The sequence below is a fragment of the Mizuhopecten yessoensis genome, unplaced genomic scaffold (assembly GCF_002113885.1).
Source record: "Mizuhopecten yessoensis strain PY_sf001 unplaced genomic scaffold, ASM211388v2 scaffold7903, whole genome shotgun sequence".
In the NCBI taxonomy this organism is placed as follows: domain Eukaryota; kingdom Metazoa; phylum Mollusca; class Bivalvia; order Pectinida; family Pectinidae; genus Mizuhopecten; species Mizuhopecten yessoensis.
In genome coordinates, this window is record NW_018407280.1 from 750135 (window position 1) to 767247 (window position 17113).

Here is a 17113-nt window from a genome sequence, read left to right on the forward strand (position 1 = left end):
TTACTCTCTAATGCAAATAATTTACCCATTAAAATACTAGTATATTACACATTTACAAATCTTTGGTTTAACTTGAGAAGATAATAGGTAACTCGCTTTTAATTGGACTTGGAATCGAGAGAGCCCATGGCCAGGGCAGTGTATTATGCGTTGCCCTGGACGACCAGTAAACAGTACCTGCGCACACCTACCCGTACAGATAAAACCGGCGTGAAGCGATCCGTGACGGTACGAAAGAAACCGTGGTCTGTACATGTGCTTTCACGTCTCCTCGTCTGACCTGGACAGGACGTCAACTGTAATGGTGAGACCTAGATGACAGTATAAACTATCTACCCCTAGAATACCTGTGTACGACTGTCTTCTCCATGATCAGGTATGTAAACCACGTGTATTTTGTTTACACATGTAATGACATATATCTTTACGATATTATGATAATATAACCAGCTATATCAGGTCCAGTACACTCTCCCACCCGATTGAGCTATATAGCTCTATTGACCTATCTGAAAAATGTCTTTTTGAGCTATTTGCATGTGATTTTCATTTTTAAGGAAAACGAAACAAAGTCGCTTTTAAAAGAAGATTTTATCATTTGGTTGATAACAAAAGACATGAAATATATAAGCATTCTTTATACAAAATAATGAAAAATGAAAATAAACATCTAAATGTATGCTTTTTGTAGTCAACATTACCATAAACCTTATTGTTTTACGCGACTTTGCTTTAATTTAATGAAAATTGAAATATAAGAAAAAATAGCTCAATACAGCTATAATTTATTGGTGAATATAGCTATAGCTAAATAGCTCAATAGGCAGAGTGTACTGGACCTGTATATATATATGCTGATATGGCCGTAGCCTGCCCCCACCCCTGTTCCTGGATATTTTCGAGATATTTTTTCAGCGGTTGACAGACTTTTCTGGCCCTGTCATGCTTTAAAATTCTACAGTCTCTGTGGGCCAGGGGGCGAAGGGGTTAGAATCAGTACTTGACTAAGCCGAGTTTCCTCTGGCCCTGACTACAGGTACTTGTGGACATGAGTGTGATTTTTTCCATTAAAATGTTACGTAACGGAGGAATAAATTATTGTATAACAATCGCATGCTTTATTTCAAAAGTGCAAACCACCTGATAGCCTTATAACCTTATAAATACGTATTTATTAAGGCTATTAGGTGGGTTACACTTTTGAAATTAAGCATGTGATTGCTATACAATAATCTGTGGCCCTGACACCAGTACTGGACATTTTGACAGACATGGAGGTAGACTTGCATGATGTGAATAATTACTGGTCTGTTTTATCTACTTGCATTTTACTTATTCAGAGACTAATATGGAAAACTCCGGACATATCCAATGTCGATCGTACAATTTCTCAATCCGTCAATGTTGCTTTCAAAGAATTGAAAATGTGTAGTAGGACGAGGAATAGTGATAAAGATAGTGACATCGCTGGGGCTCGAACCCACACCCCTTGGCTCTCCAGCCCGATGCTCTATCGCTGGAAATTCCCTACAGCCGACGCTTGTAAGGCAACCCAATTAATCCACATATTTTACAAATGCATAGTATCACAATGAAAAGTGAATGCTTTCCAAATGTAATCCCTTTAAGCTAGGAACAATTATTTTAGGTTGCCTTAACTTAACAATGTAAGGGAGAATACTCCATACATAAAAACACATGCACAAATATATTGCATACCCTGGAATTTTTTCAAAAAAGTAACATACTCGCCAACTCCCTATTTTGGAGGGAGACTCCCTATTTGGGATTCTAAAATTGAGCATTGTCAACCAGTGAATTTGTTAAACTATTCCTATATTAAAGGATCTAATGATTTCATCTGAAAGAACAGCTCAAAAGATGCCATTTAAAAGTGTAACTTTTTTCCTAGGGTGAAGATACATGCATTTTATTTATGCTTTTAATTCTGAGCACGCGTAATCTCCCCACATGGACATTTCAAAAAGTTGGCAACAACAACAGGTACAAAACCACGGCTTACAGTGGCATACTGAATGTGTCTTTATAAATGATGCATGCTGATATAAAATGCAATACAAACTCTATTTTATTGTAGAATGTCTTTGTTTTGTTAAAAATGATCCTGGGACAGGTAAACCCTGTAACATTTGTATATTGATTCTATTTTCTGCCGGAGGGGGGAGGGAGGCTTAGGGGGCAAAGGTTCACTATTGTGTGGTAGAAATTGATTTTTGGTACAAGTTGTTATTTATTTATAATAAATTTTACTGACAAAATAAAAAAAAATCATACTGGTAAAATAACACTTTTATAACTTTCGTATTCAAGTGTAGCGGAAGTGGACTAGGTCGATCATCGGCAACCAGGTATAGCTCAATACTTGTAGAGTGTCTATCTAGAGTTGGGAGGGTCCCGGTTCGAACCCTGTCTGACTGTGCATTATTCCTCTCCTGTTACAGTGGTGCCTGTGACCAACCTTTGTTTCGGGCATTGGGTGTATGCTTGGCAAGGTGATACCCGAACCTGGGTTGTAAATATAATTGTGTCTTTTGGGACAAAGACTTTGAAAAAGGAGGGTGGAATGAAGAGGAACTGGACTGGGTCGATCGTCGGCGACCGTGTATAGCTCAATATTGGTAGAGTGTCTGTCTAGAGTTTGGAGCGTCCCGGGTTCGAACCCCTGTCTGGCCTTGCGATTTAACCAATTGAGATTAAAATCCCTTTACCCATATTGAGGGTGCTGTCTCTAAATAAACTTGAAATTTTTCTGTTGGCCCAGTGCCCTTCTTTCCTTATCGAGGGCCATACCCTTGATTTATACAACATCTGTATATTCCCTATATGGCCCCTTACCTCTGTCCAAGGGGGAGGGGAGGGGGGCACCCTTTGTTTTAATTTTTTGATTTTAGAAATGACAGAGATACTGAACTGTAACATAGTTGTACATGTATATCTTGGATTTATAAGAAAATTCATTTTCAAATATTAAAATAATTCTAATATTAACAAATCATTTTTAACGCATGGACAAAATGATTTTTTAATATTAATAAATCAGTTTTTGATTTTCTGATATTAAAAATTCTGTTTTTTGTTTGTGTAAAATGATTTTTAATATCATGAAATAATTTAATATTTGAAATGAATTTCAGATCCAATATGGCGGGGGAGGTAGTGTTGGACATTGGTAACCGGGAGAGACCTAAAACGTTGATGGAAAAGTTTCGTGAACGCTACAATGACAAAAAAGCTGACAGACGGCACAAAAATGCTGCTAAGAAGTTTATGAGAGGTTTGATGATGTTCCAGGCTCCGTCTCAACTTTTCATGTTTCACGTCTACATAATTCCGTACCTGTTCGAGGACTACGATGAATGGACGCGATATTACCTGAAAGTTTTGGTAGCGTACTGTGCTGTACAGGGTGTAGCTAACTGGTTGTGTACTATACTGTACGATACCAGTATCCCGAAAACTAAAGATCGCCCCGACTTACCGGGACTGAGCAGCCGCTGGGAAAACCCACCAGATCATTTTGTGTCTATACATACAGCCAATCAGAATGGATCGGCTGTTCCAATTCAGCAACACGATGTTGATGATTCCGGTTTTGAATGGCAATATTGTGATATTTGTAAAATCTTCCGACCTCCTCGTGCGCATCATTGTGAAACGTGTGAAGCGTGTATTTTGAAGCGCGATCACCACTGTTTCATGGTGGGAAACTGTATTGGTTTTAAAAACCAGAGGTATTTTGTAGTATTGTCATTCTATGCTGTGATAATTGGGTTTGTTGGTGTCTTTTTTCAGTTCAAATATCTACAGCAGATGTACTATCCAATTAGCTATGCGTGGACAGACTTTATACCTCCAGTCGCGTTCTACCGCTGGTTGTTCGGGCGCGTTGACGCCATGTCCCTACATGTGTGTATCATGATAACACAAGTGTACCTGGAGTTTCTGTTCGGCGTATTAGGTTTTCTCTATTTTACCTCACAAATGGCCATAATCGCCCAGGGCAAGACACTCTACGAACTGGCTAAATCTATCCCTGTTCGAAACTTAAATACTATCGGTCACAACTTTCGCTCCGTGTTTGGTGATTTCTGGATTCTGAATTTCTTTTTTCCGATGCAGCTGATATTCCGTCAGAGGGACGACGGTAAAACATGGGAAGGCGTCAAACTTGACCATAACGCAAATCGCCTGGAAAAAAGCAATTGATAATGTTGATACTGTATACCGGGAAATTTTTCCACGCAGTTTGATTTTTCGTCTTTTCTGCCCTCCATAATGAGGGCAAATTTATCACGACCGTGAAAATAAGTACACCATCTACTATACATAGTTATAACAGGTGAAAGGCGAAACATGACACTGCGCAAAAAAGTTAAAAGTTAAAGAGTTAAAGAGTTAAATGCGAAAGGTTTGACAGGGTGAAAGATTCCTGGTATACAGTACGTAGTACAGAGGATTCCATTGGTCACTTTTTTTATTTCACTCTATTTATATCTTTCTCTATACATGTAGAGCAGTGGGTAAGTTCTGAGATTGAAACTCAATAAGTTTCACTTTTCCTTTTTATTGTTTCATTTATTTTTTATTTATATTTTTATTTATTCAGATTCAGATAATCATATTTTGATCGACTGTGATTTTGTGTTTGTAAGGAATACATCTGTGAAAATGACAATTATATATTTTATATTGGGCCGAAAAGAAAGGATTTTGTTTTTACCCCTGGCCCTGACCCTTACAATTGTTTCTCGCTCGAACATACTTGAATGTCCCATTCAAATACACGTAAAAGGTGTGTTACGATTTGCCAAGATGGCCGGTCAAATCCGACTGATGTCTCAAAAATTTGCATAATGCATGCATAAAAATGGATATCTATCCTTTTTCTGCTATGAGAAGTCAAGGATATTGAAATTTTGGTCTAAATCAAATCAATATGGTTGATTGAAAATAATGAGCCTTTTTGTAAGGTATTCTATCTTTATCTGTTTATTCTCAACTTCTTCCCAAGCATCACCATAGGGATTCGAACAAATTGTCGACATTTAAATCAAAATTTAACTCCATCCAGTGTGGGGATAACTTGTCCATCAGATGCAACTGAACTTGTATATTAATATTTAAAACTTGGCTATAACTGGAGAGTAAATTACCGTCTTAAAGTGTTTCCTCTATAAAGAAAGTGCCTGTCTAAAAGGAATAATTTGGTAGCAAATACCTGTCTTTAAAAACCACCTCTTTATATAGCAGGTACCTTTTTACAGAGAATAGATTTATAAAAAGATACATGTCTATAAAGCCCACCTCTTTATAGTGAAATACCTGTCTACAAAGCCCACTTCTTTATAGCAGAATATCTGTCTATAAAGCCCACTTCTTTATAGAAAATACTTGTGTATAATAACTGTCTGGTTGGTTGGTTGGTTGGTTGACAGGTTTTTTGCCTACATGATTCCACCCATGCGGGTTTCATCTCATTGACGGAAGTCGGTGTTCTGTCGGCGTGAGGGAAGTTGCCTTCCCTCAGGGGTGGGGAGGAGTCGCCTATACTATATTTAATCCTTATATTTTGTTGAAATTTTGGGAGATGACTTCTTGGTCCGAAATGGTTGGTAGGTGTGTCGCGCAGGTCGCTGCAACTTAAAATAACTGTCTACAAAGACCATCCCTTTATAGCAGATATCTATGAAGGTCACATATGTACATGAACAATTATGGAAAATACCTGTCTATAATGCCCAGCTCTTTATGGAAAATAACTGTCTACAAAGACCATCCCTTTATAGCAGATATCTATGAAGGTCACATATGTTCAATCTTACTTACCACTTAATAGATCAATAATTATTTTTTTATGAACATGAAGATCTGTAACGTTTGCTTTGACATAGACTTATTTGAATGCTCTGTCAAGATCAATTACTGCAAATTGTTTTCGAATTCGCCCTTCATACCCTTCAGTAAGAAAGAGCTAAACATTACAGAAAGCAGCCGTTTGTGTGTTCGTTACAGCATTCTCGTCCAACATTTAGAGGTCAGTCATCATTGTTTACACTGTCGCGTGCACACTGGTGACTGTCATGGACGTCTGTCATGTTTGAAAGTGACAGCATTAGCTGCAAGGTACAATAATTGGACTTTCAAATATATTGTTTAATTCCTTTACCCCTGAAATTTTATAATGGACTATTCCAACCTTTGAATTGGATGAGTTCAAATGTGTCTTCAGGGGTGAATGAGTTTAGACAGTTATGTACATCACATGATGTGCAGTTTTCACATGACATATTCCCCGTCAGCTACAGCAGTGTTAATTATTTATTTTAAAATAAAATAAAGTATGCGTATATAGTTGTGCCTTATAGAACAATATTTTTACTTGTCAGTTATGTTAAAGACCATTTTCATTTACTGCAATTGTCAGCAATTTTGCTATTTTTGTAAAAATCGGTGTGCCATGTTAAAGAAAATGAAATCAATTTACTTACCGGTACCAATTTACAATCTCCATCAGTGTGCTTTTACCAGCAATTTTAATATTGCATGTTATATAAAAATCTTTGTGCCTTGTTAAAAAGAAATGAAATATAATTTATTAACTTGTCAATTTACAATCTCCATCAGTGTTATTGCCAGGAATTTGATTATGATGTAAAAATCTGTGTGACATGTTTAAAAAATGAAATTAATTAACTTGTCAGTTGACAGTCTACATCACTGCTGTTGTTTGCAATTTTGATAATAATGTAAAAAATCTTTGTGCCTTGTTAAAAAAAAAGAAACTCATTTACTTTTCAATTCAATCTTCATCAGTGCTAAGCCAGCAATTTTGATATTTTTTTTTATATAAAAATCTATGTGCCTTGTTTAAAAAATAAAAAAATAAATATAAGTTGTAAATTGCAATCTACATCAATGCAATTCTAGCAATTTTTCGATATTACATCTAATATGAAAATTGTGTGCCATGTTTTAAAAAAAAATGGAAAATTATTTACAATTAACAAATACTAATTTCCACCAGTGCTATTGGAAATTTTGATTTTTGATTTCAGTTTTGATAATACATGTTATATAGCAATCTGTGTGCCATGTTAAAAATACAATCTCCGTAAGTTTTATTGAGATAAAGCTTTCTCGCACCTCAGACAGAGATATCCCACGTCATACCCCATGCTTGATTTTTCTATCTCGTCCAATCTGTCTTGTACCTTCACGTGAAATTTCGCGGAATTTTTACACTGCGATGTATTCATCCGCGCGTTAACTGCTTGAAATTGACAACTTGCATTATAAATGTTCTATTTTGTCGTTATATGTATAGTTTTTATGTTGTTAGATATTTGATGTTGTAGATAAAATATAATCTACACTGTGAAATATGTTGTCATCTATGTAAGGACAGACTACATTTTTACCCGTAAGCGTTGAAATGTGGCTTAAGTAGTGAAGAGGTCATTATCATTTGAGGCCCAAGGCGAGATACTTGTAGTTTCAAGCAAAATTTAATGTTTTTTTCGAACTAAAAGGTGCGAGAGAAAAAAAATGATCAGGTTATCTCAGTCTCGGGCTAAGATTCTGTAACATCCCAACCTTGGCTTACACCTGGGTTTGGATTTTGTTGCAGAATTTTAATCCTCGACTGAGATAACCCGATCTCGCTCATTTACAGGTAATAGATTTTAGAAGTCCAGGGTAAGAAATGGGTGTAAGAAATTTCTATGTAACACCCAATTTCATGTGACGTGACGTCACAATTAATGGCTCAACACAATGACGTGACATCACGAATATTGTTAACTGACAATCTCATTCTGTGCTATTGCTGACGATTTTGATAAAACATCTTATATAAAAATTTATGTGCCATATTGAAGAAGTTGTTTATTAACTTGTCAATTTACAATCTCCATTGATGATACATTCTATTGTAACATAGAAATCTTTGTGCCATGTTAAATATTGAAACAAAAAGAGATTAATTTTCTTTTCAATTTATAATCTCCATGACTAGGCATTTTAGTGCTGTTGACGGTAATTTTGATAATAATGTAGAAATTATGTGCCATGTTTAAAAAGGTGAAATCAATTTATTTGTCAGTTTACAATCTCCATCAGTGCTTTTGCTAGCAATTTTTATTAATTTTGTAAAAACCTGTGTGCAATGTTTAAAAAAAAAAGGATTTTCCTTTTTTGTTTTCACATTCCCTGTTTAAAAGAATGGAGAATATTTCCAGGTCTATATATATGTGTCATGTTAAATAAGATATTTTTTTGTTAACACATTGCATGCTTAACCCTTTCACCCCTATGTAACTTTAGTAAACTCTTCCATGCAAAAATCTGGATGAGTTCATTATGGTCTACAGTGTTGAAAGGGTTAAAAAGTAAAGGAAACATATTTACTTGTCTGATTGCAATATTCTTTGGTACAATTATTGTAAGCAATTTTGATAGTTAATCGAGCCATGTGTGCCATATTTGAAAAATATAATAATTTGTCAGTTTACAGACTCTATCCATTATGGTGTTATTACCAGCAATGCTGGTGATTCATGTTTGTGCCTCCTTTTATAATAAAATCTCCATACTTTCTTACCATTGTGGAGTGTTATCAGTTAAACACAGTCATGGTTTGTGTTATTCCATGGTATAACTATGATATATGTTTACTTTCATATATATACAATACAACACAATATACAATATTTGATATAGTGCCCTATCTAGCTAACATAAGCCACTCTAAAGCGCTTTACAGTACATAGATGTACAATTAATACAATTAGCATATACATTAATCAATATAGTTTAGAAGAATTCACAGGAGCTGCCTTATCGGGTGCTAACTACTAGTCCTTTGCCACCTGGCTAATATCTCCCTATGTGTGTATGCATGCGTGTGTGCTGGAGATGTGATGTGTTCTGTTTGTAGTGGGACCTCAATATCACAAATAGCTGTCTACATATTGTTGGGCTCACTTCTTTAACAAACTTAGCATTGATTATCAATATTTTTTTTAATTTTATTTTTTGCTCAAGATGACAATTTAAGGTCCTGATTTTTATTAGGTTTTAGTATCAATCTAAATAATTGAAATAACAGAATTTTGAATTTTGGTGTGATTTAATTTGTGTATCAAGCAGATACCTATGTATGTCATCTATGCAGAGAAAATTACTTATAAATATAAGAAACAGTCCCTTCTAAATTTTATATCGGTCAACAAGAATGCTTTAAGCTGAGCATGATATTGTTTGTGACAAATTGGTGGAAAGCATGTGATTCAGAAAGGAAAATGCGTTCAAGCAGAACCCAAGCAGAGCCTGTACCTATGTAGTTTAAGGTTGGTTGGTCTGATGTCCTATCAGTGTAGGTGTCTGGAGGCATGGTAGGTTGGTGTTATGGCCTCCTTGTGACAGCATGGATCTGATGTGAACTTTAGAGTGCTTCCTCACTGAAATACTATGCTGAATGCATCTCGCACGGCATCCGCCCGGTCACATTGTACCGACAACGGGTGAACCAGTTGTTACTATTTCCATTTTGCTGAACGTTAAGCAGGGAATAACAACTACCATTTAGTCCCAACATGAGGACAGTCCAAGAGTCCATTGCCTTTCTCACCTTGGTGAATGTTGAGTATCAAAGCCAAAGTGAGGTATTGTCAAGCAAGGCGCTAGGAAACAAAAGTTAGCTAGAAGTGGAGAGAAAAACTAAGATCCCAAATATTGCAATGGATGCAGCAGATTTATTTTGGTTGCTTTTGTGTCCCAAAGTAAAGGCACACACGGAAATCCCCAATTCTGCAGGTGGTTCCGGCATAACCCGCCTCTTACGATCTTGCAATGGGTAACAGCAGGTGTATTTTCTCGACCTCCGAAATGCAGGGGTACATGCTAATGGAAATTTGAACCAGTAGGATTGATGTGATTGAATTTGTGTATCTGCAAAGAAAATTACTCGTACCAGGTTTTTTTTCGTATCGTTAATTTTAGATGGGGCTTTTTGGGAAGAATAAATAAACAAGTCCTTGCGAAGGAAAATATAGAATAAAACCATGAATCTGTCTGATCTTCCGCTAGGTCTTTCTGCCTTCTAGGGCTTCTACAGGCGGATTGTTGTGTATTTATCACCGTTGGTCACACAACTTATATATTGATATAAGTGGGAAGGAAATTTTCAGGAAGTTTGAGAATAAGGCAAACATATGAAATAGTTTTAGTTGGGAACGGGGTCCATTATCTACCCAAAACATTACCCACTGCATACATATAAACAATCCCTTGTGGGTTTTACGTCAGTCAACAATCACACTTCAAGCAAAGCATTATATAATATATACTTGCAACAAATTGGTGGAATAAATGTGATTCGGGAAGAAAACAAATTGTCCATAAAACAATATTTGGACCTTAATTAATTAAAGGTGATCAGAGTAATTTTACATAGTTTAGGGGTTTAGATCAACTTTCGGTTAAAATGCCACCCCAATGGCAGGGTTCTCCCCAGAATTATTTTAAAGCTGATATGTTTCATTTTCATCGGACGTTCAAGACGGACACAACACTGTAGCATGCTCCACAATACCATATCAAATTTAGAGGGAGAGGTCATAATGTAAATGTGGCCCTTAATTGCTGTCTCTTTGAATAATCACCTTTATTTACCAAACGTTTGGTGAATTTTAAATCCAAAGAATAAAAAGAAAAGAAAAGAAAAAAAGTTCGTTATGTATAGTTTTTCAGCAATATAATTGTTTAGATATTATAAAAAAAAATATAGATATATACGTAAAAAATTACTCTAAACACCTTAATTTCAAAACTCCTTTATTACAAATGTTATGGAATGTATGTGTTGCTATATGCCTTAGGAGTCTTGTTGAATCTTATCAATTTATATTTGTCTAAGCTGCTTGTCTTTTTCATGTTTGACTCATTGGGGTCATAAACTACACACTACTAGAAAGCGTTGTGCCAAGGGAGAAATCTGAATTACAAAGGGCATTATCTATTGTGAAAATTGATGCAGGGTCCCAATTTTATTACATACGTTTCATCATAAGATATTAGTAGCACATTCAAATCACAGGTGTTGGACACACTGATAATATGATGTGTCGGTTAAAATGTGGAACTAGTTGCATTCAAAATAACGTAATATTCAAAGGGATGAAAATGTAAACAGAAGATGCATACCCTTCCGGAACACCTGGTCTGACTCTCTCCTTGTACTTTTTCAAAGATCTTTATGTAAATTTTTCCATTGTTTATATTATGCGCAAGTTTGATTGATTTTGAGTTCAAAATATGTTTTTTTCTAAAACTTCCACATTCTCTTGCTGTTTTTCAAAAAGCATAATTACTTGAAAAAATAATGCAAGATCCTGCTTTTACGTTGTACGAATCTTCATATGGTACTCGTGGCACATTCGAAAATTTGGAACACTCCGTTGAAAATTAAAGGACTAGTTGCGTTCATAAGAAAGTAATGATGGACAGACAGACGGACAGTGTGATAGCATAAAACGATTCACTTCACGGACGTATAAAACAGTTACAATAATCATAAAAATCAGAAACAGTTTGATACTATAAACTTAGCTGTTAATAGGACGCTAAACCCAAATAAATTAAACCAATCAGAAACAGTTAAAAGTGATATTGTAATCTTATCAATAAAAACAATTATACGTTAACTTGTATATTAAACGTAACCGTTGCCTTTGATACTATATTTATAAGAAATATTACCCTGTGATTTTGTTTAAGAAATATTTGCCGGTGATATTGTATAAGAAACCGTTACTTGAGTTTTATATCATAGCCATAATATATGATTACCCATTTTATATACGAAGGAAAACCCTTCATATACATCATCCAATTTTTCAAACGTAGACATACTAGCTAGGCCTCTTCCAATTATCCGCTAATGATAAGGATACGGACCTGCCGCTCCTCTACCTGCTTATCCAATTAAGCCATTGCCCAAACTTCTCACTACCATTATATCAGGATTGCAGTCGTGTTGTGACAATGTATGTGGATTTTGAAAAATCATAAAATATTTTGTGATCAATCTTGAAAATTTTCTTTTCAAAGGTGTCTCTTCCATCGAAACCTTGACTTGACGCTACTATACATCATAAAGTCTCTTGATTTGATAGCATTCTTTTTCAAGAAAGACAAATGGCGATATAAGTATATCGTGTCCCTGTTCTGGCTGATATTTTTGTTTTCATATGATGTTTGGTTTATTGATGAGGTTATTCGGACTGATAGCAAAAACCTAGCCAAGACCCTTAATTTCACATTCAAATATGTCGACGATGTATGCGCTGTCTTTAAATAACAAGAAATGTATTGATCATCTAGTAATCAAGAACACATCATACAATTTTACTTCAGCCACTTTTCTAGACCTTTTCTTACAACATGACCAACAGGGACGGCTTACTTCTAAACTGTAAGATAAGTTTTCAATCGTGAACTTTCCCTTTCTTGATAGTATCACATATGCGTCCCCTACATATTGTGTTTACATGTTGCAATTGATACGGAACCCAAAGAGCTTGCTCCAAATATCATATGGCGGACAAACATACAACACGGTGTTTCGAAAACTCCATGTCCATGAAGATTATGGATAAGTTTTATGAACTTATCATCATATCAATCAGAAATAGTAATCCGTGATAAAAATTTCGTTCTGAAACAGTAACCATTTACATTAGAATGACATTTAAATCAGTTACCTGTAGGTATCATGTACACATACAATTTGTTGAGCACTCCAAATCCCTTCATATCATGTCAAGGATCGTCCATGTTGATGATGGGTGGACAGTGGCAACCAACTCACTGCCCGTCAATGGATAACTTCCAGTCTTTCTTCTCCCGTCTGCTCCACAGCTTACCTAATGCGAGTTACGCAGCCTCCGGTAGTCTGAACACCGCCGTATTGTGTACATGAACTATAACATAGTAAATGTCTTATTGTATGTTGATGTTTGGAAATGATATCGAACAGGGTACAGTATAGTTGGTATTGTTCGCGGGGGGATTTTTGTCGCTCAATTAGGGGTTTAAACACCAAGCCAATATTATTATCATGAATATATACTTACAGGCACGAAACAAACAAAAAACCCCAGTTTACTCCTTTACTGACGAATAATGAAGATATAACATCAGATTTTACTTTATTTTCTTTAATGGAACACTTTTAAAATAAATCCCATCATCCGTATAGTCATAATGCGCGAAATGTAATCCCTGCGAACTAGTTCTTATCTTGACAACCGCGAAACAAAAGGCCCTCAAAATCAAACAATTATGCAGTATATGACTATGTACTCTACATGGCCTCGTTGTAAACATGAGACAATGATGTTATTTTTTTGAAACTGTAAAAACGATCTACATTAAAGATCACCTGTCTTTAAATATCATAGAATATTTCCGGTGGTGTTTTTTCTGTGTAAAACGAACATGTCTCTTAAGACCACCTGCATGAAAGACCACCTGTTTATAAGGACCACATTCCTATAACTAACATATAATGAATAGCCAACCCAGAAATGTCGATCGAGTTTGCTTATACCGAAAGCCTGTTTATAAGTCCACCTGTATTTTAAGACTGTTTTGTTCCATTAAGCATTAACTAAGCTTTCTGTAGACATTACATATATTTTCTCTGTATATATCGGTATTTATTAGAGTCAAGTAACAGAGCAGGAGGAAACTATATTTGTAACTGTTTTTACTTATTGCAGATCCGACATGGCGGGAAGTGTTGCCGTGGAGATGGGCCCGGAGGAGAAGCTGGAGAAAATGAGGTTCCATCATTATTCCCTGAAGATCATTTTGAGGACTACCATGGCTTTTCAGGCTCCCTCCCAACTCTTCATGTTTCTGTACTACGTCATTCCCTACCTGTTCGAGGACTACTCACAAGGCACGCGCAACGTCCTCAGCTTCTTTGTCATCCTGGGCACAGTGGAAGGACTGTACAATTACTTCTGTGTGATCCTCTGTGATCCTTCCGTTCCCAAGAAAGTTCAGTCAAATGGGTATCCCTCAAATGGACAGGCGACACATTACACCTATCAGAATGGCGTGACAGTGGACCTTCAGACGGATGACTATGTCGACGATTCGGGTCTACAGTGGCGTTACTGCAAGACTTGTGAGTCGGACATGCCGCCTAGATCCTGGCATTGCGACATCTGTCAGGGATGTATATTGAAGCGCGACCACCATTGCTTTATGGTAGGCAACTGTATTGGGCTGAACAACCAGAGATATTTCGCTGTTCTGGCATTGTACGCCCTACTGTGCGGATGGATTGGCGGTTATTTTCAGTATAAGTACTTGCAAACGTTTTACTTTCCCGTAAGCTGGTCGTGGACAGATTTCCTTCCGCCGTTCACAGTATACCGCTGGCTGTTCGGGCGCTGGCCCGCCCTGACCTTTCATATTTTAATGATGATTTGTCAAGTTTATATGGACTTCGTGTTCGGAACTTTTGGGTTTTTATATTTCACGTTTCAGATGACTGTTATATCTAAGGGATATACAGCTTTTGAAATGGCCAAATTTATGCCCGTTAGAAACTCTAACTCCAGAAACTTTAACTTTCGAACTGTGTTTGGAGATTATTGGGCATTGAACTTTATTTTTCCCATGTCATACTTCTTCCCTCCTAAAGTCGACGGCATCAAATGGGAAGGGGTAAAAATTGACCACAATTTATAAAAAAAATCAATCAGGTCTTGGAGCAACTTTATCCAGCTAGTCAGTTTTTCTTGTGGGGAAGGGAAACTTGTACCAAGATATTTGAAATTTAATATTTTAAGATAGGATGATATTGGTAATATATGATATCTATATTTTCTTAATATTTACGTAGTATTATTCACATTTGTGTACATAGTATATTACTTTGATCGTTAACGATACAACATGGTAGATTTGTCCCCGAGGTTTGCTGTCAACTTGATAGCCACAGTAGTCTCTTTTGAGTAGGGGTACATTTTTATGATATACAATTTGCTCAAGATTTAATTCAAAATGATCTAATACTCCTGTGATATCTAATCTTCATCAAATTCAGGGGTTTTACGTCCCCTTCTGATTCAACAGTAGTTTAGACCAAGTTGGATGTTAATCTTTTTTGTCTCTAGTCTAACTTCACCGACGAGTCCGCAAAGAACGAAACAGCAGTATTGTGCAGTGTTATCAATTTCTGGCATACTGTAGGCATAACCTACTGCATTTTATATGTTCAACCACACGTGTTTGCCTTATGCTGATCGTTTAACTTCTATTTGCTATTCATTGTATTGCTGATGTTTCAGTACAATGGATCACTACTTATCGGTAATCAATAGAACATCGCATAACTGCTATTTGTAGTACAAAGATGTTAGCCAATCAAAATAGTGTAGAAATGACACTCAGCAACGATATTAGCCAATCAAAAAGAAGTAGACACTCAATAAAAAATATTAGCCAATCAAGAGAGAGATGATGCTCAGAAACAATATTAGCCAATCGAAATAGAGATGACACTCTGTAACGATATTAGCCAATCAAAATAGTGTATAAATATCACTTAGCAACGATATTAGCCAATCAAAATGAAGAAGACACTCGGAAACAATCTTAGCCAATCAAAATGGAGATGATGCTCAGAACAAAATTAGCCAATCGAAATAGAGATGACACTGTGTAACGATATTAGCCAATCAAAATAGTGTATGGATGACAGTCCGCAAAAATATTTGCCAATCAGTCAATATACCAGTCAATCAAAATATAGATATCCTCAACAGAGATATTTGCCAAACAATATAATTATGTATATACAGTAGATGACAATCATGAAACATATTCGTCAATTAAAATATTGACAATATTCCGGTCGATATCACATTTATACATTTGTACATTTTTACTTTAATCTTATTTATTAATATGTTGTTATATGTATCTTATCTGATACTTATAAATACTTATACTTGTGATACCTATATCTTTTATAATAAGATGAATATTTATATGTTTCTAATTAGTCAATGACAACCCCGTTCTTTTTATGAAACTGTGACTTAATGCAATGTGTTCCGGCCGATGTCGTATTAATATTTCCTAATATTTATTCTAATTTATTTCAAGTCCTAGAATATCATCTGATAACCTGATTCCCTTGTCTTCTGATCCTTTTATCTATTATTATCTAGTATATTACTTTACACCTATCTGTTTGTATATATGTACTTTACCTATATCTTTTGTTATGAGACACTTACGTTGATTGGTTACATATAAATATGAGTGTTCTGGCACAAGCAATGTTTTCCCATTAAAACGTTTAATGACTTTGCCTCATGATTGTTTTATTTTATTTGTATTCATAACTGGGAAATGGATAACATACTGAAATGTTCAATCTTGCAGACGTTTTGAACTGTATAGAAAAACTGCACATTTGTCGTTTAACACCTACTCCTGTATTCCGTCTTTGCGTATTGCAGAGTTATCTTCTCTTGGGAGCAGGTATTGATTGTTACGTCAATTGTTTGTGAGAGAAACGTCATCAATTTTTGAGGAAACGACGTAATTTTCTCACATAGACCAATGACGCAACAATCAATACCTGCTACACGCATGCATCTTGCACCCAGGGGAGGCAGTCCTTAAATGACCATAGCTGTTGATAGGGCGTTAAACAATACTTAACCAAACCAAACCAAACTAACAAGAGCGCATTCCCATAGTCAAATCTAAACGTAACCAATGCACAGAAAAACTTATTGCAGAAATCTGTGAACAGGAAGGACTAATTTGTTTGTGTTTTACGTCCTATTAACAGCTATAATCATTTAAGAACATGCAAGGTTTTGGTGGTTGGGGAAAGCAAGTCGGAATTCCCGGAGAAAAACCACCGACCTGCGACCAGTACCTGCCCCACGTAGGTCTCGTACCCGCGACCCAGTGGTGGAGGGCTAGTGGAACAAAATGTCAGACTTAGGACAGACGTGGTTAAGTAAATGACCTGTGTATCCTTAGCCAGGTAATCACC

The 17113-nt window shown here is 36.0% G+C and overlaps 1 protein-coding gene across 2 annotated transcripts; it reads left to right on the plus strand.

Moving 5' to 3' along the window:
- The first annotated feature begins 205 nt into the window (after positions 1-205).
- On the plus strand, positions 206-15952 carry LOC110454516 (palmitoyltransferase ZDHHC22-like). Of its 2 annotated transcripts, none has more exons than XM_021504056.1 (2): positions 206-376; positions 13803-15952. In XM_021504056.1, exons 1-2 carry the CDS (start codon positions 369-371, stop codon positions 14782-14784), a joined length of 990 nt encoding a protein of 329 aa, XP_021359731.1. In that variant the 5' UTR covers positions 206-368; the 3' UTR covers positions 14785-15952. The 2 variants fall into 2 exon arrangements, with proteins under 2 accessions (XP_021359731.1, XP_021359730.1); XM_021504055.1 differs by lacking the exon at positions 13803-15952 and adding an exon at positions 3156-7230.
- The last annotated feature ends 1161 nt before the right edge of the window (positions 15953-17113 follow it).